The 25,190-nt window shown below is 46.8% G+C and overlaps 1 protein-coding gene across 3 annotated transcripts; it reads right to left on the reverse strand.

Annotated features, from left to right (window-relative positions):
• Positions 1–1,925: 1,925 nt before the first annotated feature.
• Sgk2 (serum/glucocorticoid regulated kinase 2) lies at positions 1,926–25,190 on the reverse strand. 3 transcript variants are annotated; one of them, XM_028769594.1, is made up of 14 exons: positions 24,925–25,190; positions 20,339–20,582; positions 19,048–19,107; positions 18,500–18,549; positions 17,950–18,007; positions 17,702–17,785; positions 16,613–16,744; positions 14,559–14,671; positions 14,241–14,277; positions 13,135–13,221; positions 9,430–9,525; positions 8,399–8,554; positions 6,701–6,790; positions 1,926–3,116 (listed from the first exon to the last, which is right to left on the reverse strand). In XM_028769594.1, exons 3-14 carry the CDS (start codon positions 19,081–19,083, stop codon positions 2,952–2,954), a joined length of 1,104 nt encoding a protein of 367 aa, XP_028625427.1. In that variant the 5' UTR covers positions 19,084–19,107; positions 20,339–20,582; positions 24,925–25,190; the 3' UTR covers positions 1,926–2,951. The 3 variants fall into 3 exon arrangements, with proteins under 3 accessions (XP_028625427.1, XP_028625428.1, XP_028625429.1); XM_028769595.1 differs by having other exon boundaries at positions 16,613–16,741; positions 24,925–25,005; XM_028769596.1 differs by lacking the exon at positions 8,399–8,554 and having other exon boundaries at positions 24,925–25,005.

Here is a 25,190-nt window from a genome sequence, read left to right on the forward strand (position 1 = left end):
TATGCACACATACATACAAATACAATTTTTTTTTTCGAGACAGGGTTTCTCTGTATAGTCCTGGCTGTCCTGGAACTCACTCTGTAGACCAGGCTGGCCTCAAACTCAGAAATCCGCCTGCCTCTGCCTCCCAAGTACTGGGATTAAGAGCGTGCGCCACCACCGCCCAGCCAAATACAATTTTTAAAAGGATTTATTTACTATGTATACAGTACTCTGCCTATGTGTAAGACTGCACACCAGAAGAGGGTACCAGAGCTACCATGTGGTTACTGGGAATTGAACTCAGGACCTCTGGAAGAACAGCCAGTACTCTTAACCCCTGAGCCATCTCTTCTGCCCCCACAAATACAAATTTATAATGGGATATTCACACACACACACACACACACAGAGTCAATTTCATGCCATACTTGTTCATTTTCATTTTCTATCCTGGTGAAGCATTCTGTGACTTTACAATCTTAAAACAGCTGATTGTGGACTTTTGATGGCATGTTGAGGTTTTGGACAGTCACAATCCTGTAAAAGAGAAGATTTGTCCTCTTCTTGTGTCTCACCTCTAGCAGTTAACCCATACTGGGTAAGATAAGAATCAGTTCCTTTCCATATCAAAGCTTCATAGTAATTCTTGACTGAGCTTTGATCTCCAACAGAACAGTGTTACTGATGTTTTCTTTTGTTTTTGTGTGTCCCAGTCTTGCCTCCCCTCTTAATTCCTAGGGCAGGGGACAAAGGCAACAAAACTGAGAGGAAAGGAGTGGGGCCAAGTATAGAGGAAAAGTCAGTAAAAATCACCAGCAAACACTGATTCAAAGAAAGTCCTCCCATTGTCCCCAATCCAGCCAGCTAATGAGGCTACCCTGAAGTATGTGCCAGGAGCTAGTGGAAAAGAAACTGAAACAAAGCAGAATAATTCACCCCACACTGGCAGTGTCCTGAACGTACATCACATGCCCAAGTCTGGCTACCTTCTGAAATGAGGAATTTTGAACAGCTACAGCTTAGTAGCTAGCCAGGATATTGGCCTCCAAAATCAACTCTGACCTTAAGATAAAGCACATGAACTTGATAATCAGGGCTAGGTCAGGAGTGAGGGTATCTTCAAGACCCTTCTTTATTACTCTCTGGTTTATTCTAGCCAATTCTTGCTTTATTCTGTCTCTCTCTCTCTCTCTCTCTCTCTCTCTCTCTCTCTTTCTCTCTCTTGAGATATGGTCTCATTGTGTCTCCCTGATTGCCTGGAACTCACTTTGTAGACGAGGCTGCCCCGGAACTCACAGATCCACACATCCTGGCCTCTCTGGTTTTCAGGGCATGTGCACTATTCCCATCTCTCATGAGAAATGTTGACTTATTTCTTGGTCCTAACAGCCTGAGGGAGGAATAGATCTGCCCAAAGATTTCAAGGTAGAGCCCTAGGTCAAACATAGTTCAAAATCCCAGCCTGTGATAGTAGTGTGGCCTTTAAGCACAGTTGAAGTTTCTCTGACCTTGTCTCTTCATTGGCAAAAGAAGGGGGAGTAATTATTACCTTAGGGTCATTTGGATGAAGATTGCTAATAGATAAGAACATTAACTCTACAGCTTGCCCAAGAGACACGCTCTGAGGCTGACTCTGACAACTAAGTAAGAAGGGAGCGTGTCAAAGACTGAAATCTTCAAAGGAAAGCTGGAGGCTTCTAGGGACTGGCTGCTACAGTCTGCACTGTGGACCTTTCTCCAGGAGGAACTCAGAGTTCCCAGGTATGGCACAGATGCATCTCTGGACCAAATGTCTCACTTGAGCTAAGAGGAGGATGAGGAAGTCAGAATCTATCATTTCCTGCTATTCTAAATGGAGGTTGTCACCCCTCCTCAACCCTCCAACAGAGGCTCAAAAGTAGGGAATTCTTTGAATATTGAAAGGTGTTGAGGCAACCATACTCAGTAACAAATATCCAGTGCATTTAATACTACCTGAAACAAAGACACCCTCCACACAGAGCAATGTGAAGCTGAAGGCAACACATGTCAGGCTTACTACATTTCATCAATTTATACACTGAAATAAAAATTCAGATACCAAGAGGTGCTGGTCACCTACACAGCATTCTCCCCTTTCCCTCAGCATTTGAACCCTTTTACTAAGAGAGGGAGTTATGCCCAGGCTCCATCCCAGTAGAGCTGGAGGATTTATGACACACTAAAGGAAACTACCAGACAGGGCTTCTGAGCAACCCACTTCTGTCCCGTTCCTCCTTTTTTCTTGCTTGGAACACAAAAGTGGCCAGTAACCACTTTGTGATCTGGAAGCTCAATATTCAAAGCTGTCACGGTTCTGATGTGAAGTGTCTTCTGAAGGTTCTTGTGTTCAGCCGATAGAGCCTTTAATACATGATTGGATCACTATCCAGCGAGAGGCTCGGGCTTCCTCAGCAATTTAGTCCATTCATAGATTTGTAATTTTATAGCCTGGAGAGGTGATAACTAGGAGGTAGGCCCTGCTTGAAGAGAGTAGGTCACTTGGGAGTATCTCAAGGTATCGTATTCCCAGTCCAGACTTCAGTTTCTGCTTCCTGACAGGCATAAGGTAAGCCACTCCTTCCAGCAAGGTGACTCAACTTTGGCTGAAGATCACAGCAATGGATGAGCCAAGTATGGGCTTTACCTTCTGAAATCGTGAGCCCAAATAGATGTTCTTTACTTTTCTTGCATATATTGTCACTGCCTCAGCAACAACAAACAAAACAAAAATGAAAAACCAAGAGAAGTCAGAACTGCAGGCTGGGGACTTAGGAGCTTATCCAGCCAGCCTGAGCCCTGAACTGTTCTTTCGAGTCATGGAAAACACTCCTCTCTTCTCTGAGTCACTGTGTCTTACTTCTTTGGGACTCATTGTGTCTTAGTGCAGCAGAAGGTAGTTCCCGAAGGTGCCAGCAGGGCTTGGTGACTTCCTAAGTGCTTGTTTCTCAAGAGTCCAAGATGTCATCATCATCCTGTCCATAGGAAAATCCAAGGAATGCACTTGAGGCCCCAGAACTGCTGGCCATGGTGTCAGGGGTGCAGCCAATGGATTTGGACACAGCTTCCTGGGTGAACTCTGGGTCAAAGTGTTTCAAGTCTGCGGGTCCTTCCTGTCAGTCAGGGATGAGAAGAGAGGCAGGGATCAGAGTCAGCTAAAGATCCCGGAACTGGGAGGCGTGTCAGGCCTTCTGGTCTCAGTGCCTTCTGGTCCTTCATATTTAACAGGAAGTGTCTCACGCTCCGTACCAATCCTCAGACAAGCCATTAGTCATGTGTATACCTCCTAAATGCTTACCATATGCTCAGCTCACAGCACTTGGAACAATGGAGGACAAAGCAGAGGGAACCTCTGCTTTCAAGGACCACATATGACAGAGGAGAGACAGGAGGATCATTTAGGGGACTGATAAATTCCTGGATAATAGAGACAAAATAAGATAAGATGGTAGAGACACTGGGGCTGCTAGGCTACATTGGAGGGAGATCTATATAGGAAATGGCAAAAAAAAAAAAAAAATGATAACAAACTAAGTATGGTGATGCACATTTAAAGTCCCAGCTCTTGGGAAGGGGAGACAGAGGAATCAGAACTTCTGGGTTATCCTTGGCTACAAGGAAAGTTTGAGGTTATCCAGGTGTATATAAGATCCTGTCTTTAAAAAGACACAATGCTGGCCATAGTGTTGAATCCCCTTAATCCTAGGACTAGGGAGGCAGAGACAGGTGGTTCTCTATGTGTTTCAGGCCAGCCTGGTCTACTAGTCTACCTACATAAAGAGTTCTAGGACAGCCAGGGACAGGAATACATAGTCAGACCCTGTCTCAAAAAAAATGATAATAGATTCTCCATTTCTACTCCAGGGATAGAAATATATATATATAATGTATGTATGTATGTATATGTATATATATATATGTATATATGTATATGTATATATGTGTGTGTGTGTGCACGCGCGCGTGTGTGTGCGCGCGTGTGCATGTAAGCTTTTTAAAAAGATTTATTTATTTTATGTATATGAGTATACTGTTGCTCTCTTTGGACACAGCAGAAGAGGGCATCAGACCCCATTACAGATGGTTGTGAGCCACCATGTGGTTGCTGGGAATTGAACTCAGGAACTCTGGAAGAGCAGTGCTTAACTGCTGAGCCATCTCTCCAGCCCCTATACCTCTATCTTTTAAACATGGGCTAGTCATGTGACTGCCCAATCAGGCTTGAAATCTTGGTGTCTCTCTTGGTACTCTGAGGCCACCATACACACAAACTCAGAACTGGTTTGAAGGAGGTGAAGAGAACTCAGGAAAAAAACCACAAGTGATAAATTCCAGACCATCAGCGCCAGCTGTTTCACTACTAACCACAGACTGAGGATCCACAGAGAAATGTTGGCCTGGTATACTCTGAAAAACCCATAGGCACCAGATAGAAGCTTGTTCAGGGCCCGGAGAGATAGCTCAGCAGTTGAGTGCTTGATGCTCTTGCAGAGGATTTAAATTTGGTTTCCAGCACCCTCTCGAAAGCTACACAGCCACCTGTAACTCCAACCCCAGGGGATCTGATGCCCTCTTCTGGCCTCCTCTGGTCTCTACACCATACGGGCCTGCACATGTACTACATATGTACTCAATCAAAATAAAGAAATAAAATCTTTACAAAGATTGTCATTTAGAGTGCAGGAGTGAAACAATACTAGTGTTCCTGTAGAGGTGACACTGCCTCTGGGGTATCTGACATGAGCAGGTGAACAAGTGGTGGAAGGGTCTGAAGACCTGCTTTAGCTTGCAGGTCCTGGACTGAGGAAGCCATGGCTTCCAGCTTCTCAGAAGAGCCACAGGGTGCAGTGGTCCAGCCCAGCCTCAGAGTTCCTGGACCAGGATGTGAATTCCTCTCATCTTCCTTGGCTAACATTAGCTATGTAGCTCTTGACAACCAATTAGTTTCCAGTTTCTACAAATGAAGAACCTGGTACTAAAACAATGTGTACAAGGTCTCATCAGTAATACCAGGACCAGGAGTCCTCCCAAATGTCTTGCTCGAAGGCTGATATATTACTGTATTTTCCTGTATCTCTTTCTAGGATTCTGTGAGCATTCCCTCTTGTGAACCAACGTTCCTGAAAGGAATTGCACCTGCCATCGGTCTGATTAACTGATTAAAACTTTGGTAATTATGGAAAAGTTGGAGTGTTGGAGGTCTAGAGCCTAATTACAATTTACCATGGGCTATCATTAGCCACTCCTCTCCCTTATCAGCATCCCTTAACCACCTCTGTGTCTGACCTAGCCTCCTGTGGCTAACAGATAAAATCTTTGGAATGTATAAAAGGCCCTAAGAATGTCTTTAGGGGGCACTAAGCCCTATGGCAGGGACGTCTCCATTTTGCTGTAACCCACCTACCTAATGTCTCCACCATAATGTTTGAAGGGTGCCTTGATTTATCACTTTCTTTGTTCTCTTATTATAAAATGTTTATGAAACTGTCACCATACTCTCTTTACTGTCGTTTTAAGTCCCAAGAATAAAAAACTGGCGTGTAACTCAGTGACAGAGTACTTACCTAGTATGTGAGGCTCGGTTCCATTCCCAAGACAAAAAAACAATATCCAAAAAGGAAGTAACATCTCAGGACCCTGTACTATATAGCCTATCTGACCATTTTTATCAAGAACTTGGTGCTAGAACCTAGTCCCCAACAAACAGTGTCTCAGACTGGTGACCTCCTGTGAGCCCTGGAGTCTGCAGTCTCTGTTAGTCAGGTTGAGTGATGAGCCAGACTTCTCAGAAGTGAACAAGACTGGCACTTCAAAACTGAGTATCAAAAAGAAGAAAACAGCCCAGCAAAGAAAACTCCAGGGGAGAAAGCATCCAGACATCATTAAATGATGATGAACTTGTCCCAAGGGCAACCCCGGGGGGGGGGGGGGCCCGGGGGGCTGGTTCTAGGCTTGTGTTTGGAAATGGTATTTGTAAGAGATTTTAGGCACGTGCTCATAGATTCGCACCTATATTGCCAGCCAAGGGCAGCAGTAGCCGTTGCTTTCAAACACCCCAGTGGTATGTAAATCCTACCTTCAAGAATCTCACTGACTGCTGATAGCCGGGCGGTGGTGGCACACACCTTTAATCCAAAAAAAGAATCTCACCGATGTTGGTCTTGGCATATGTAATCCTTCCTCTCTGAGGGCAAGCCAACTTAGCCTATATGGGCACCCTCAACTGCTCTGTCATCTTCATGAAGTTGCCTGCTTTTGCAACTCCTCAAATTCATGTTCATTTCTGATGTAACATTAAATTAAATATAATCACACAAAAGGAGTGGTGCCACACACCTTTAATCCCAGTGCTTGGGAGACAGAGGCAGGTGGATCTCTGACTTTGACGCTAGCTTGGTGCACATAGCCAATTTCAGGAGAGCCAGGGCTACATACAGAAACCCCATCTCGAAAAATGTGTGTGTGTGTGTATGTGTGTATGTGTGTATGTATGTATGTATGTATGTATGCATGCATGTATGTATGTAATTGTACATACACACAAAACTGGTGCTAGCTGGCCAGTTCTGGTTCTTGCTGCCTTGGGTGAATCACTGAGACTCTCCAACCCTTAGCATTGCCAACTGTATAAAGAGAGTTGGCCTAGATTCTGGGAATCTAGAAGCCAAAATCTGGAGTGAACCCTGCGATTGCTTACCACATTTGGGTTGAAGGGTGGGGTCAGCCTCTTGTGGTACAGATCGTCCCAATTTATGGGACTGAAGAACACGTGGTTCTTTATGTCAAGCTGCAGGAAGAAGACACTGGTCAGAAGCGGTCCTTGCCATAGCTGCACCCCAACTGGTACCCACTATTGGCCACCAACGAGATAGACCTCTGCAGCTCTGGGTAGTCTGCTCAGCCAAGACAGCATTCTGTCAACAGACATCTCACCTCCCACATCATCTGAACCCAAATTCTTCCCTACAGCACAGGTGCCTTCCACAGTTAGATCTCAGCACCCATTCTGTTCCAGGCTCTGGCGGCATTTCCGTGACCAAGGCTGCGGAACTGGTTATAGAGGACTAGGGCAGGCGGGGGCGCTTGAAGACAGCCTCTCACTTCCACGTACATTACTACATCTTGATTGTTCAGAATGAAACCCAGAGAAACAGAACAAAGCCACTCACTGACGAAGACATGAGGACTAAAGGCCCAAGAAGAACCGCAGATTTCCAGAGACCCAGAAATGAAGAGTGAGTCCTGGGCATGAGTCTCCACTTCTTTCCTAACCCGCCTTCCCTTCCAGCAGGGTCCTCCCTCTGTTTACTTCACACTGAACAGTTCTGTAACTCCTTCTGTCAATATGGCCGCCCAGAGGTTTGATTTATGTGAGCACAGCGGAGTTGTGGCATAAAGAGTCATGGGCATGTTCTAAGATGCAAACACCTCTTTGGAAGGAAGGGGTCTATCGTCACGGAAGTCTGGATCTTTAAATTGGCTGCAGGAATGGATAGGCAAATAGCCAAAATGTTCTCACACATCACAGTTCCTGGCATGGAGATGGTTTAGTGTATATAATACTTACAAACCCATGCTCTATGCCAGACATGGGTCAAAAGCTGTGTTATCCATAAAGGTGGGGGGGGCAGTCCTGGAACCTATTCTTTAGATGGTGGGGCTGCCTGGGCTGCAGTCACTTCCTCCTTGTTTGAGACAGGTCTTACTATATAGCCATGGTCAGCCTGGAACTCACTTTTTAGATCAGCCTGCTTTTGCTGCATGTGGAGGTCAGAGAACAACTTTGGGGAGTCAGTTCTCTTCTGCCACCATGTGGATCTTGGGGATTAAACTCAGGGTGTCAGGCTTGATAGCAGACACCTTACACCCAAACTATCTTGCTGGCCCTGAAATGATCTTACAGTGGGTAATGAATAAGATTGTCTTTAAAGTGATGCCTTAGTCTTTTTTTTTTTAAAAAAAAGAAATATGCATGGGTCAAAGGAACAGATTAGGAATTCAGTGAATTATTTGTATCCATATCTTAAGTGTCCAACAGGTGTCTGGCAATGTGAATTGCTCAGATATTTGTAAAAAGCAAGATATCTGTGCAGTCTTTCTGCACAGAAGCAGAAGGAAGCTTCTAGAAAACTTAGATCATACAACTCCTCTACTCAACAAACACACTCTGCTTCTTGCCATTCTCCTCCTTGTTCATACCACAGGATTCAGAGAGACAGAGACAGAGAGACAGAGAGACAGAGATGTCAGAGACAGAGAGAGTTCGTGCACTCAACTGACAGAAAGGTAATTTCTAGGCAAATGCTCTACAGAGCAGCAGAAGACAACTCCACCCCAGATGCTTCTGAGCTGTCTCTGCAGGAAGGGACCAGTGCTTTTCTGCTTGGTCACCTACAAAGTCTTCCTTGGAGCCCAGCCGCTGCCTCTGGTCCTTGTGGAGAAGACCTTGCAGAAGGTCACAGGCAGCCACTGTCTGGCCTCCAGGGATCTGTAGTGGCTGATGCAAAATGTTCTCATACATCTGGGCCACATCTGTGTTGAAGAAGGGGGGCTGGGGAGAGAAGGGAGAAAAGCTGGAGGCTCAGCCAGAAAGCCATGGAAACGGGTCTCATGGAATGTTAGAGCAAGCTGGATAGCCCAGAGGATCTGTCCAGGCCTGAGTCCAGGGCCACAGATCATGGGGCAGGTAGTGAGAGAAAGGACCTCCAGGCTTCCAGCACAGGACAAAGGATTGCTGAGAAAGTCACAGGGTCTCCCCATCCATGGGAGGCTCGTGCAGGTCTGCGGACCACCTGTGTACTAAATATTCTACCCTCATCTTCCTCATTTCTGCCTGGCCTCACAGCCTTCTTCTGTCCGAGGCTACAAATTGCCAGATCAGAGAAGACCATTAAACCACAGAGCTAAGAAAAGAGCAAGGTTCTAAACTACCTTCAGAGTCTAGCCCTCCTGGCTCTTCCTCCAGCTCCTCCACCCACTGGTCCTTCTACATACTCAGAGCTGACTCTTTCTGCAGTACCATGCCATGCTGGAGAACCCAGCCCAGAGGAAAGCCAGCCTCAGGAAGGTATTCACAGGCTTCCTCCTAAGCGTACAGTCCAGGGTGGCTCTCAATCTATCAGCACTGTGATCTTTCAGCCCCAGTTTCCCTCTTGGTACAATAAAAGTAGCTCTATACTCTGCAAAAAGGATCTGCTATAAATGGAACCTGCTGAAATAACATTTTACAGATACATATACAGATACATATACAGATACAGATACACATTCCTTATATTTTCTTTGGCCTCATCTTTATCTTTACTCCCAGAGTGGACAGATAGTTCGTTAAATTCTCCATGCAAAGCTAGAGTAAGCTACAGAAACCGAGGACCACCCTCAGCTTCCCGAGCCACGTGTGCCCCGTAGACGTATCTGTCCACTCACCAGGCCATGCAGCATCTCGTAGAGCACTGCCCCTAAGCACCACCAGTCCACTGCTCGGTCGTAAGGCTCTTTACGAAGCACTTCTGGAGCCAGATACTGTTGAAGAAGTAAGTATAGTTATTTGAGGACCCCCCTAGTCTCAGTTTCTCTATAAACAAGGAACTCAAAGAAGAACATCAGCAGGGGTTGTTCCTGCCATCAGAATGCCATAGCTTCTCCTGTGCTCATCAGTATTTGCTCACTAGAGGTCTGGTTGGTGATGGGCTCTTTGCTGCGCGCTGGGGCATACCAGAAATCAGACAAGACTGCCCTGCATGGTTATGCATGTTGTATCTCTCACAAGAGTACCAGCCAAAGGGGTAAAGGGAACTACAACCTGTCTGTGATCTACTCACCAAGCCAGACCTGCAGTTAAGAAGCAGCCATTCCTTCTTATTGGTATGTGGTCACCTATAGGATACCCGTGTCATAAGCCTGGGAAAGCCCTGGCAGTACCTTGTAGTGCATCCAGGGGACAAAGGGACAAAGCTAAAGGAATGTGGCACACCTTGTTCTGGAAACATTAATGCTGGGGAGAGGGTCAGAAAGGGGTGCATTCCAGGCCACTGATGGGGACATGCCAGGGAGCCATGCATGGCACAGGGAAAGAAACTGAGGCAGTGCTGTGTTTCTGCCCATCCCAAGGGCTTGTTGACCCCTTAGCCTGGAGTTATTTGCTGCTAAGGAACAGAGTCCCAGCAACAGAAACAGCTACCCTGAAGGACTATATGGGTCTATGGAAGGGAAGAGAACCATACAGCCCTGAGCTGTCTTCAGTGTATGGGTCTAGAAAGCAATTGACCTGTCAGATCTTTGGCTTCTTTATCCTTAAATGGAGACATGATCAAAGTGGTAGCTGGAGATATGCTTGGTGTATAAGCGTGAAGACCTGTATCCAAATCCCCAGCAGTCACATACAAGCTGGGTGAGATGGCTCCAGTGACATGGCATAGGGTCGGGGTAGAGACAAGCAGATCCCTGGATTGTTGGCCAACTAGCCTGGCCAAACAGATGGACTCCAGGTTCAATCTGGGACATTGCCTCAAAAAACATAATGTGGAGAGTGATTAGGGAAGACATCTGACATCAACTACTGGTCTCTATACCCATGTGCACATGAACCTGTCCATAGCCACATGAATATGTGTGCATACTACACAAACACACACACACACACACACACACAGAGTAAAAAAAGGGACATGGAGTCCCTATTGGGGACACAGGAACAAAAGTGGAAACTCTTGTCTGTGTGCCTGAGACTTCAGGAGTGACATTTCTAGAAGGAATATCTCCTACATGAATTACAATTTCATATCCCCCCCACCCCCTATTGCTAGTTGTACCCAAGAAAGGACTGACTGTTGTCAGGCTTTGGAGGGGAGGGGACAATTTCATTAAGTAGGTACCCCATGTGCAAGCATAGCTAATGGTTCCTGCTGGGAGAGGTTTTCTGACCATCAACTCCCTGAGTACCAACTGGAGGACCCCATCTGAAGGTCCGGAACAACTCTTCAGGCTGATGGAGACAAACAGGGAGGCTCTAAAGTCCTGTCCCAGAGTGAACAGAGAGGAGCAGCTCCACTTTGCAGCCTCAACCCTTTGCTCCTTCTGATGCCTGCTCAAGCTACAGGGGCCCTCCTGGTTCAAGATTCAACATCCAAGACTGGTGGATATTCAAGGAAAGGTTTTAAAATCCAAGGCAAGTCAGATAAACATGGAATTCCTGCTCAGACATGCAATATTTACTGATTGATTGACTGACTGATTGATTGTGATCCTGGAGGTCGAACTCGAGGCCTCATACATGCTAGGTAGCCCTAATTATTATCTTGAGGTAGTGTCTTACAATCCCCCTACCCCACCTTATCAATGAGGGTGAGGGTGGGGATTACAGAAATCCACACATTTTAACCTCTTAGGATCTCTGAAAGTAGGTAGATTTATGTTTAATACTTCCAAACCCTGACCTTAGCTCTCAAGCCAGGCTCTCATGGTCAAGGACTTGGGCCTATGGAGAGGTGCCATCCAATATAGTAGCCACTAGTCACATGTGGCTATCAAACAATTGCTTCTTCAGAGGACCAAGATCTGTGTCTATTGAAATGTGACCAATCACAGCTGAGATGGAATATAAATGTAAACTATTCTCATATACTAGATAATTGTAAGACAGAAAAAAATCATTATTTCAACATTTTTTTACATTGTGTGTGTGTGTGTGTGTGTTCGCATACACATATATAGGAAGGTCAGAGGACCAACTTAGAACAAACAATCAGTTAAGTTCTACCATGTGGGTTCTGGGCATTGAACTCAGGCCCTTATGCTTTGCAAAAAGTGCCCTTACATGTTAAGCCATCTTGACAGCCCTATCTAACAAGTTTATACTGAGTATTTATTAAAATGAGAATATTTGAGACATATTGAGTGAAATAAAATATATTATTAAAATTAGTTTCACCAATTTCTCCTTACACAAAACACACACCAAGACAAGTCTTAAATATGTAACCTGGCTGGCCTAGAACTTCTTATGTAGTCCAGGCTGGTCTCAAATTCACAGAGATCCACCTTTCAAACGCTGGGATTAACAGCATGTGCCAACATGCCCCAGCATTACCTGTCTCTTTTTCCTGTGTGTGTGTGTCACAGGTGCTGGGGATCTGACCCAGGACCTTGACGAGTGCTCTACCATCAAATCACACACTATTCCTGTCTTTTTTTTCTTATTTATTAAATTTTATTTTATGTGTATGGGTGTTTTGCCTACATGTATGTCTGTGTGCCACATGTGTGTGTACTGCCCACAAAGGCCAAAAGAGGGTGTCACATCGTCTGGAATTGGAGTTACAGATGGCTGTGAGCTGCCATGGCAGTGCTAGGACTCAATTCCTGATCCTTTGCAAGAGCAACAAATCCTCTTAACTGCTGAGACATCTCTCCATCCCTGTCTTTATACATACATACATACATACATACATACATACATACATACATACATACATACACATATGATTTATTTCAATTATGTATGGGTGTTCTGCGTGCACCAATTACATGCAATACCCTTGGAGTCCAGAAGAGGGCATTGGATCCTTTGGACCTGGAGTTACAGACAATTGGTAGCTGTCGTGCAAACTGAACCCAGGTTCTTTGGAAAGAGGAACCACTGCTCTCAACCACGGAGCCATCTCTCTCCAGCACATGGTTTTATTTTTTAAATATATATAGTTTCCTAGCATTCCTGAGGCTCTGAGTTCAACCCCTAACATCACAATAAATAAATAAGGTTTACATGTATTTGTTTTTGGCTTCACGAAGTTCCCAGCTAACTTGGAACCTACTATATAACTGAGGCTGGTTTCAAACTCTAGGTCTTCCTGTCCCCACTTCCCAAGTCTTCGGATTGCAGGTGTGCAACCCCACATCCAGCCATAGTTGACTTACTTCTATTGGGCAGCAGCTGAATTCGCCAGAGGTAGCTGGGTCCCCAAAAGCTGGTTCCCTGATACTCTTGAGGAAATGAAGACTCGGCACAGGACTGGCTCAGGGAAGAGCTTGGGAGAATGAAATAAAGCCCCTCTGCTGGAGCTTGGTGGTTGTGTTTAGTGTCTGTGTCCTCAGCCATCCACAGTCTGCTTTCTCCACAGATCATCCACATACCTCAGGGGTGCCACAGAAGGTGGATGTGGTCTCCTCAGGCTCTACACATTCCTTGCAAAGGCCGAAGTCTGTCAGTACCACATGACCCTGTGGGTGAGAGACGTGGCCAAAACTCAAACTTCACAGCAGTGGCTGTGGAGTATGGTGAGGAGACACAAACTGTGTGCTTTATGCAGACCCAGAGTTCGTGGCCTGGATTCCAGGAGACCTCAGGGCACAGGCCGGGGATATGTCAGTCTGTGATCTAGTTTGTCATGACTCAGGCCTGTACCTACAACAATGACAACTCCAGGATGTTCTCACTGGGTAGCAGTCCTCTTGATGGAGGGCTGGAATCTGACATGTCCACCAGTGCTAGCTGGGTGTGAGGATGGAGAAGGCAGAAAGATACTGAGGGGCTCTTATCAGACTCCACAGATACTGAGGGGCTCTTATCAGACTCCCAGAGCTGCCATGCTTAATCTTCACTGTACCGCTGGGACTGTACTCTTTTCCAACATTATGCTGCCCCCTAGAGGACAATCCACTTCCAGCAACTGAGCGCTGAGGGTCATGGAGACCCAAATCTCTTTGTCTCAGTTTATTCCCATCCTAAAAAGCAATCCCTGCTTAGGCCCCAATCTGGTGAGGTTTGTTGAGGCCTCTCTTGCAACCACAGTGTGCCAGTTCTGTATATGTATATGTATATGTATATGTATATGTATATGTATATGTATATGTATATGTATATGTATATGTATATGTATATGATTGATGTGTATGATTGATGTGTATGATATATATCATGCATTTGATGTGTATCATGTATATGTGTAAGTGTATGTCTATATGTATATATCTGCACTGATATGTGCATATGCACATAGACTCCTATACACATGAGTCTATACATGCATATGTACAAGATCACATATGTACATGTACACACAAAAATGAATGCTACTATATGCATACATATGTAACACATAAGTACCAATGTACACAGACCATGTTTAGAGAGCACAGATTTGAGCTTCATGTATAAACACACATGCACACACACACACACCTCACATACCTCACACACCACACACACACACACACACACACACACACACCTCACACACCTGGCAGTCCAAGAGAATGTTTTCTGGCTTCAGGTCTCTGCAGAAAATAAGAAAAAACAGCCGTTTAATTGAGTGAATTGGGGACTCTGGTCCTAGCAGGAGAACGACTCACGGAAGCTCCCACAGGAGAATAAAGGAAACCCAAGGAGGCTAGCTCAACTCTAAAAACAGAGGACAGTCTCAAAAAAGCTTCAAAAAAGGGGGAGGGTCCTCCTCCATTAAAGGACCAAGTTCACCGGAACGTCACAGCCCACACAATCCCTGACTGTTGAAGCGAGAAGGTTCTGGGACTGATGACGAGCCAAGAGCAGGCTTCACCTGTAGATGATGTTGAGAGAGTGAAGATAACCAATGGCGCTCGCCACCTCTGCAGTGTAGAACCGGGCCCGGGGCTCCAGGAACCTGCGTTCCCGCTGTAGATGGAAGAAGAGCTAGGAGAGAGGGGAGAGAGATGGTGGCTGGATTCCAGCTCCCAGTCCACGAGACAGGAGCCATCAAGACCCTCTCTTCTGTGCAGGCTACTCGCTCTATTCTAAACTGCAGTGTACTTGAATCAAGAGATTGCACGCTGACTCCACCCCTCCGGGCACTTGGGCTTTCCATGGCTCCAATCAGCATAATTAATCAGCTACTATGTTCCAAGCTACAAGTCAGGTCCCTTCATGCCTCTTATTTAATCCTCATGACCGTCTTCAAGATCTCTACTGTGATGCCTGTGTCAGAAGAGGAGTTAAGTGATTTGTCTAAAGTCCCACGGTTCAGAGTTGGCAGAGCTGGGACTTGAAACCAGGTAGTTCAAGACATACTTTGTGTGTGTGTGTTGTAGGAGGCAGCTGTTAGGGCAGCGGGTAGGCTCTATGTAACCAAGACCAGCCTTGAACTCACAATCCTCCTACCTCTGTATCCCACATGTTGGGATTACAGGTGTGAGGCACCACGCCCAGCAAAAAATGTGCTTTTCTCCCATCCACGCATTAGGACATTACACACCCCAGCTTAGATCTCCCTGTTTGGTCTGCTATGTGCGTTGCAAAGCCATCATTTAGGGGTGTGCAGGATGAAGCCTCCCTTGCTGGACTCAGGCTGAAGAACATTTGGTTACAGGTGAAATCTGGTACAACCGAGGAGAGCCCCACTAAATCTTGCCCCTTGTTCAGGGAGACAAAGCAAAGACCAAGATTGTACCCAGCTTGTCCCTACCCTGTATTGGGGTTAGCAAGTGGCTCAGGTCTCTACTTAGGCAGTGACATCAGGATAGAGGGATGGTTCAGTGGTTAAAGTGCTTGCCATGCAAATATGAGGACCTGGGATGGTTTGTATGTGCTTGGCCCAGGGAGTGGCACGATTAGGTGTGGCCCTGTTGGAGTGGGTGTGTCACTGTGGGTGTGGGTTATAAGACCCTCATCCTAGCTGCCTGGAAGCCAGTATTCTGCTAGCAGCCTCCAGATGAAGATGTAGAACTCTCACCTCCTCCTGACCATGGCTGCCTGGATGCTGCCGTGCTCCTATCTTGGTGATAATGGACTGAACCTCTGAACTTGTAAGCCAACACCAATTAAATGCTGTCCTTATAAGAGTTGCCTTGGTCATGGCGTCTGTTCCCAGCAGTAAAACTCTAAGACAGGACCCAAGTCCAGATCCCCAGAAACCAATTTAAATGCCATGTGGCTGTGGCTGCCTAGCTGTAATTCCAGCCTTAAAAGATGGAGACAAAGGAACATCAGAACAAACTGGAAGACTAGCTACAATGTCAAGCTCTGGGTTTGCTCAAGAGACCTTGACTTGATGAAGAAAGTGGAAAGAGAACCTGGGAATGACTTTTGACATCAGTCTCTGGCCTGTATGTGCAAATGCACACACATTTTCATGTTTGTCCTGCACACAAAAATGCACATATACAATATATATACATGGAAATAAATAAGATTTTTCCTTTTTTCCTTTTTTCCCCTTTTTTCTCCCATTTGGTTTTTCAAGACAAAGTCTCTCTGTGTAGCCTTGGTTATCCTGGAACTCACTCTGTAGACCAGGCTGGCCTCAAACTCACAGAAATCCACCTGCCTCTGCCTCCCAAGTGCTGGGATTAAAAGCATGTGCCACTATTGCCCAGCTAAGTAAGATTTTTAAAGAAATGATAGTGATGGGTTAGCTCTACCCTGTGGCCTGGGTGTGGGAAATGGCAGAATTGGAAATAATGACCACGCGCTTCTCTCGGCAGTGACCTCTCCTGGAGTCGATGAGAGTGAGTCTGAGAAGCAACTTACTGAGCTGAGCCTCTGTTTCTTGGGCTAGCAAGTGGGTCTGTTGTAGGGGGGCAGCGGGGTACACAGTGGGCATGTGTGAGAACAGCTCCCCACTGTCCGTCCACTCACCTCTCCCCCATTGACATAGTCAAGCACAAAGTAGAGCTTCTCTGGGGTCTGGAAGGAGTAGCGCAGGCCCACGAGGAAGGGGTGCCTCACGTTCTTCAGCAGCACGTTTCGCTCTGCCATGATGTGGCTCTGCTGTGGAGTCACAGGCAGGGTCCATGTCACAGTTTGGTATATTCCAGGTGACCTTGCTTATGGAAGTGTCCTGCCCTAGACTTTCTCCTTGCCTGGGTTCAAATGCCCACACGCGCTCTCAATTGTCCCCAGCCTCCTTGTCTCGTACTTAGAAGTCAGTGTCTTGGGCCTCAACCCCAGCCACTTCAGACTAGCGTAACTCCAGAAATCCCTGCCCTGGAGTGACAAGCAGAGCATATACTATGGCAAGACTCAGACTTTGATCCTGCTATTTTATCCATCTGAAAAGCCCAGCCTCTCTGCCTCCCTCCCTCCTCCCCACTCTGTGTTTGTGTGTGTCCAAGAGCATCTATAAGCTGTTGATGACAGCTGCCTCCCTCCGCCCCTCTCCACCATATTCTTTGAGACAGGGTCTCACTGGACCTACCTCCGCAGTACTGGGATTAGAGAGACATGCTACCATGCTTAACTTTTTATGTGCATCCAAGGGGATCAAACTTGGGTCCTTGTGTTTTCACAGAGAGCCATAGCCATCTCCCTAGACCTTGGACACGCCATCTTTATTTCTCAAACTATCAGAGTGCTATTTACTGTCAGGGTCCATTCAAGGCCATCTATGCAGGGAGACCTCCTTTCCAAGCTGGCTAGACTGAAGGGACCTTTGAAGAGGGCATGGTGTGAGCCCACAGTGTGTACTTGGGAGCCTGATACCTAGAGAGGGCAGAGAGTTGGTCCACCAGAGGATCCTCTTAACGACAGGCCTTCTCATCCTCCTGGGGCTCCTAGGGAGATCGTTTGGCCTGCCTGCCTCCCTCTAGAAAGGTTAGGGTCCTGTATGCTGCTGGACTTTCTGAGCTGTTCCACCAGAACTCTCAGAGTTGGGACCATCTTGGGAAGCCTCCCTAGGCTGGAGATCAAGAAGCAGGAAGGGAAGTGAGCTTTCCTGAGCTCTGGTACCTCCTTGTTCTTTAAGATGGATTTCTTTTGCAGGACCTTCACTGCATAGAAGGCTCCGTCTGACTTGCGCTTGGCCAGTAGGACCTGAAAAAAGGAAATACACAAGACTTCAGGGATGATGGGGTTCCCCTGGCAGCCCCCACACCCATTCTCCAGGTGCGTAAACTTTTGCTTACATATAGTAATGGAGACAGCAGGGGGGAGGCTGCAGAGGGAGAGACCCCAGCCTCCCCCTGGTGCTTACTTACCTTCCCATAGTTCCCTTTGCCAATGATTTTGAGGAAATCAAAGTCTGTGGGTCGGGCACTGTAGACAGAAGAACAAGGATTAGTATTTGGAAGCTCAGGAAGCCGGGACTCTGGTTAACTGGGAAAAGGCAGGAGCCTCATGGCCTTGCCACTAAAGAACATGTCTCACAACTCAAAGAAACTTAAAAGACTCAGCCTTACACACCTCCCCCTACACCCGCCCAGCTCACAGACCAGTTAATATCAGGAGAGACAAATCAGATACATGGTGCAGAAGGCAGTCTGCCCATCCACCCCCCTCCCCACCACGAGAGTTGGAGAAGGGGCCTGGAGAGTTGCTGACAGCGCAGTTGTTTGGGACCATTCTAGGCAGAAGGCTCGACCTGGGTCAAAGCAGGGAAGTTAATGAGAGATGAAGTGAGTGGACGTCGGGCAAGAGGGATTCTGGGCCAGCTGGCAAAGGTTTGAGTACACTGGAGACCTTAGATTTTACTTCTAAAGAGAACCAGCCGTGGGACAAAGGAATTTTGTCTTCAAAACTAGAACTCACTTTGGGTTGGCTGACGGCCCCAGGTTGATGTTCCCATTGGCCCTAGAGGGCTGAAGACATATAAAGAAAAAAGGAATGAAGATTGGCAAGCTCCCTCTCCTGCCTTTGACCTAGGCCCCAGTTCTGCCAACATCAGTACTAGCTTATCCCCTCCCCCACCCTCCCCATCCCCCCCATTCCTCTTTTGTTTTTTTTTGTCCCTTGTGCCCACCCACTCTTCCATCTAATCACTCACGTCAAACTTGCTTCTCCTAACAAATTATGACAATTATAAAGAAAGAAAACTGAAGCCAGACAGTTGTTGCTCAAGGCCTTATAGGCACCCAGGGTGGGACTTGAACCTATGTATTTTCAAAGACAATGTCATAATTTTTTTCTTACCAAATCTACTTCTTATAACCCCCAGCTAAATCTCTCTTCAATTTTCCCTGCAAATGGCCATCCCAGTGAACTCACAGGCTGGCCAGGATCTCTACAGATTTCCTCAGCCTTGGGAGAAAGTGAGTCCCTGGTGCAGGGTGCTGGGTATAGGGAGGAGGGCCACTTACCTGTGGGCTAGGAACTCCAACTGGGCTAGAGGCCATTCTGTAGCTGTGATCAAGTAGGCTCTGGGGACACAGGGAAGAACAGGAGTGCAGGAGTTTGCCCTTCTAATACAGCCTTAGTATCTCTCACCCCAAAGGCCAGCAGTCCATGGATGGTCAGGACAAACGACATTTGCCAGCCCAGCCTTTCTCACCAAACAATTCAGTGGGGTAGACAGGGACAGATAGGGTGGCCCCTGCCTGGTGTGGTCTCTGCAAAGGTTGGGGACACCAAGGACAAGAAGACCCTTGTGGTTCATAGAAATTCCAGAACTTCAAGTTGGCCAGAGCAGGAAGGACCTTTGCAAGCCTAAAGCTGAGTACTTCTCTGTACTTCTCAGTGAGGGAGCCGAAATCTTTTAAAAGGCCTTATGTGGTTTTGTTTTTCTATTGTTTTAGACAGAGTCTTACGCTGGAGCCCATGCTGGTCTTGAGCTTGCTATATATCCTAGGCTGGCCTAGAACTGCCTTAGCCTTGCAGATGGTGAGAATGCAGAAATGGGTTACCACACTTGATTTAGAAAAGGACATTCTAGGGTCCCACCTTTTGTAGGTAGACTGGGCTCTCCAGACTCCCACCTAAGCATGTTGGCAATCCTGAATTCTTGTGGGTACTCTCAGGCTAAGCTCTGTGTTGAAGACAACCTTCTGGCCCCTGTACTTTCTCCAGTGTCCAGTAACAACAGCTGCACTGGGGACTTTGGACCAGAATCATGGAATTCCCCGAGTAGCCAGTGTCTACATGAAGTCAAATGGTAGAAGCAGTGGGCAGCACAGTGGAAGTAGCTGACTGCCTAGGATTTGGTTCAGGGCCTGGGAACCTCAAAGACCCTACCCCTCCCACAGGGGTAGGAGCAAATTGTTCATCTAAAAGATCCCAGTTTTGGTTGCTGTGGGACCTGGGCTATATAGCATGGTATCTCTTAGATCACTGGCTTTCCAGGGAAGGTCTTAGAGGCACTACTCTTGTAACTGGGTGGGACACTGAAATCCGTTCCTGTGGCCAGAAACTTCATCAGGTCTGAGGCCACCACCAGCAGAGAAAGTAGCTTCAGGGGAAGGCAGGGGAAGGCAGCCCCAGCTAGGCTGATCTAGCGGTTCAGCACTGTCAAACTATACAGCTGTAGAATTAATTCCACCAGAGGGGGTGCATTCCAGCCTCTCTGATGCACACCAGGCTGTGACACTACTACCCCTCTCCAGGTGGTCCCCCATGGGTCCTGTGCCTGGCCCTGGCCCCCCAGGCCCCACATACCTATGCAGCCTGGGCAGAGCAGAGCCTCTGGGAGACGCAGCAGTTGGAGCAGAGCACAGGCTGTGGACAAGAGAGACTCTCTCTGTTCTCCCAACAAGAGCCAAGTGTTAGTGCCTGGTGCCCCCAGCACAGAGCTCAGAGCTTCTAGCAGTGACAAGTGAGGGAACTGGTGATGTCACACAGGATCCAGCAGCTCTTAGGATGGGACGGGAGACCTCTGTTCCCCCAGGGTCACCATTTCTCCCTAAGAAATGAAGGATTACACAGAAGTCACAGAAGAACGTGGAGACCACTAAGGACTGTAAGAAATGTATGTGTAACTGTGTAGCTCAGAGTATGTGCTCTCTGCGAGAGCTTTGTGCATAGATGTGCTTTGTCGTGTCTGGTGTGTCACTGTGGCCCCGGAACTCAGATATTTGTGTCAGTGTGTGTGTGTGTGTACGTGTGCTGCTGTGACAGCATGTGTGCATGTGAGTGTGTGCACCTATGCTGAGTTCATCATTGTTTTGCTGTGTGTGCAGTGGATGGAGTATCCCCAGATATTTAGTGTGTCACTGTATAGTATGTCTCAGCATCTATTTTTATATGTGTATATAGTCTATTTGCTATGTTTGTGTGAGTCTGCTTTTGAGCATCTATGTGTCTGTCTTCAGAAAAGAAATGTGTCTAGTAATATGTGCACATTGACTATGTAACCAAATGTATGTATAGGTCCACTGTGCGACTGTGTGTCTGTGTCCATATTGATGTGTGTTGCATAATCTTGCTCTCTCCCTTATTCATTCTCTCTCTCTCTCTCTCTCTCTCTCTCTCTCTCTCTCTCTCTCTGTGTGTGTGTGTGTGTGTGTGTGTGTGTGTATGTGTGTGTGTGTGTGTGTAAATATGTGCATATATATCTCCCATCTGTTAGAACCAGGTGCCTATCTGGGCATCATATCTAAGACTATGTGATCTAGAGGAGAGGTCCAGGGACCTGCCTGAGCTATGGCCATGGAGAACAACCCACCTGAAAAAATCCTGTAGATGCTTCAGGAAAGCTGGAGCTGGCTCTTTTGATTTGGACTACTGAGCCCTTGACCACCTAGGTCTTCCCCACAGGCTCTTCAAGAGCTCTGGCCCACTGTCCCTAAAGCAGGCCTGGCTGACTCACAGCTCTTTTGCTGTGTGAGGGCTCACATGCCAGGAGCTCACAAAGGTATTGCTGTTAGGTGTGACAATAAAGTTCCCACAGAGTCCTGATCCTCACAGGGATCAAGATGGGTGGACAGGTGTTCTGAGGAAGGAAGAAATGGATGATGTCAACACTGTCTTCTAGAGATTTCTGTGGCTATTCAATCAGTTTAGGTGAGGGAACAGAACAGACAGAGAGTAGGTGGGTCAGATATTCTTAGAGACTCTACACTTCAAGGGACCTGGAGATGTTGACCCAAGAATACTGCAGTAAACAGTATTAAAGCCTTTTGTTTTCCCACCAGTAGAAATGTTGAACCAATACACAAGTCTGCAAGGTGATGTGTTGACAAAACACATGACCTTCCAAGAACATTTCAGTAACGAGAACCCCATGGGGTCTTCTCTGGGCAGAAGCCAAGGACAGCTTAGGTATCCCCACTTGGCACGTAGGAACACCCCAAGACATGCCAGCTCTGCTCCTCACTTTGCATCCTGGTTGACCGTCCATTTCCATTTCTCTCTTTCTTCATTAAACTCCTCTGAAGAGTCGTCTGCCTTCCTCAGATCACTCCTTTTCTGTTCTGTTCCTGTGCTCATCTCAGGTTTCATCCTACCTCCTTAGAGATCAGTGAACAGTGGATGACTGTCCACTCATGTGCCAATGGTGACACCAGTGTCCTCATTGCTCAGCCAGCTGAGGCTTTGACAATCTACCTATCACTCTCCCTTTACCCACTCTACTCTGAGATGTTCTGTGGTCCCTTCTGGCTCAGTCCCCTCATTGAACTCTCCTCCTCTTCTCCTTCAACCCTGGCTCAGTCCTTGGGTCTCCATTTATTTCCTACACCCATAACTAGTTCAATGGCCCCAGACATCACATGGCTGACTTCTAATAACATGGCAGAGGCCTTGATCCCAGAGGCACCTGTGTTGACTGATGTCAAGTGATGGGTTGTCTTGGTCTATCTGGGGTTTAGGGCTTCCGGTGCTGAGCCTCTGCAGACCTGAGCAAACCCCCAGCCCTCCATGGCAGCTGTCCTGTCCCCTGGCTTTGTTTCCTTGTCACTTTTGCTCTCCAACTGTGTCACTGGTCAAGTGCTCAAACTAGAGGATCTGCTCATGAAGGCAGACTCTTCTGGAATTGAATTCTCTACGTCTAGAACAGGCCTGAGATATAGGCGGTTTTCATGACACATTTGACTCATGGAGTCAAGGAATGGAACGATGGATCGTGGTACACATAGAAAATGAAAAATTATATCACCCAAACCTCTGTCTACAGATGCCTACACGGATCAAAATGGGGTCACACAGCTGATACGATTTTCAAGGAGAAAACACATTTTAAGAATGGTGGGTGCACTGGGGCAATCATTTTATTAAAGTGAGAAAAAAAAAGACAACAGGTATTTGTATGGATAGCTAGAACAGAGGCAGGAAGCCACGAGCAGTGTGGTTAAGTTAGGCTATTTGGTTTTATTTTTGAACTATTGCAGAAAATTTCTCACAGTGTCACTGTTTAATTACTAAAGTACCAAGCTTCAGCGGCCCTTCAGAATGTTCACTCCCCACTCTCCCTGTCCCCTTGACTAAGACCCACCCTACCCCACTCCCGCCAAGTTGATCCTGCATTACTGTCTTGTGATACAACCTGACCAAAATTGGAATCAGTGTGTGTGTGTGTGTGTGTGTGTGTGTACAACTTGCAGGAGTCAATTCTCTTTTCCCACCACCAGGGTCCCTGAGATTGAACTCAGGTCGTCAGGCTTGGTGGCAAGTGTCTTTACCCAGGGAGTAATGTCACCAGGCCTTCTCTTATCCATGAGCCCTTAGTATGATCCCTCCCATCACCGCTGCTGCTTATACTTGCTTTCCTCTGGCCGTGTTTGGTAGGCTTGCTTCAACATCCCTAGGCCTGCATGATGAACTAGGCAGGAACAACAACAGTTCTCTCTCTTGAGAACATCCCCTAACCCACATGCCCTGCCTGCCTAACCCATTCGTGGTTCGTATTTTCCACCTCTAAGAACTTTGTATAGTGTTCCCTCCTCCTATCTGCTTGTCATTGAACCTGCCTTCACTCCATTGGAATGTCATTTACCTGCCTTCCTAGCTCAAGGGCTAGATTGGCCTTCTTTTGTTCTCACAAACCCCATAGGATAGGAACTATCACCATCCATGCTCTGTGTGTGCCTGTGTATAAGTGTGTGTTTGTGCGTGTGTGAAGATTGAATCCAGCACTGCTAACCAAGTTCTCTGCCTCTAAGCTCCACCCCCAGCCCTATCATCACTGTTTAAATGAGGAAACCAAGGCATATAGAAATGATGTGAGCGAGATGCCATGTTAATAAATGATATAAATTGGGTTTGAACCCAGGCAAGCTGACCCCAGAACACACAGCCTAGAATCTCCAGAAGAGTTTAGACAGCTATAAATGGAAATAAATGAAAGGGGAGAAGTGAGTCTGCGATGGGCTGGTTCATTAAGAAAGAAGAAATCAGGAAGTCAGTTGGCTGAGAAGAAAGCCAGAGCCAGACTTACTCTACTTTGTGGGTTCTTTTCTCTTCCACCCTTCTCCACCCCTCTTCTTCCACCCTTTCAACCCCAACACTTGAAAGAAGAGAAAAAAGGACAGAAGGAAAACGGGGGTGACATTTTCTATAGACTACTTCCTGTTGATTGGGGCATTGACTTCCGTGGGGTAAGTTTGATCTTCACAGTCAGGATAGCTAATTTCGTCTTGTTGTTTCTTCTTTGTGCACAACTACTTGACAAACTGCAGCAAGCAACAGGAACCAACACACAATGCACAGAGCCTCTGGGGCCCTAGCATCCTTGGAAAAGTCCCCAGAATTCCAAACATCACACAGTCACAAAAGAAACTCTGCAACTGGCAAAACCATGCCCCTGCTAGAGCATGAGGCAAATCATAGTCAGCTGCTGTGGACAATCTCATCTCACACCCGGGATTAAAATGAAAACACAGCCGGGCGGTGGTGGCGCACGCCTTTTTAATCTCAGCACTTGGGAGGCAGAGGCAGGCGGATTTCTGAGTTCGAGAGTTCGAGGCTAGCCTGGTCTACAGAGTGAGTTTCAGGACAGCCAGGGCTACACAGAGAAACCATGTCTCGAAAAACCAAAAATAAAATAAAATAAAATAAAATGAAGACACATTCTTATGATATTCCTATGTTTTTAAAGAAACCAAAATTCTTACTTCAGAAAGGGGAGAGGAGTTAGGGAGGAAGAAAACTTGGATAGAAGAAAAGAAGGAACAGAGAGATGAAGTTAGGGAGGAAAAGGGGGAGAAGAGTATGAAAAAGAAGGTGTGTAGTTTGGTAAGAATCTAGCCTAGGCTGGAAGAAATCAGATCCTGCTGTAAACCAAGAGTAAACACAGGGAAGCTCCTCACCTGGAAACCCCAGGTTCCAGCGCAGGTCCTGAAGAATTATTCTCTCTCCCTCTGCACCGTCCTTCTGACCTGAAACCCAATCCTGACTCACCCTACAACCTTCCCAAGTAGGAGTGACCTGTCACCCACTCGCCTGACTCTCAAACCAGCACAGGTCCAGCCTCCTAGCCCTGCCAGCTGCGAGCCAACTTCAGGACCTTCTGGTTACTAATTAACTGCTGGATTGAATCACCATGGTTACTGCACCACTGGCTCCCAGACAGCTG

Source organism: Grammomys surdaster, unplaced genomic scaffold (assembly GCF_004785775.1).
Source record: "Grammomys surdaster isolate TR1022 unplaced genomic scaffold, NIH_TR_1.0 193, whole genome shotgun sequence".
NCBI lineage: Eukaryota > Metazoa > Chordata > Mammalia > Rodentia > Muridae > Grammomys > Grammomys surdaster.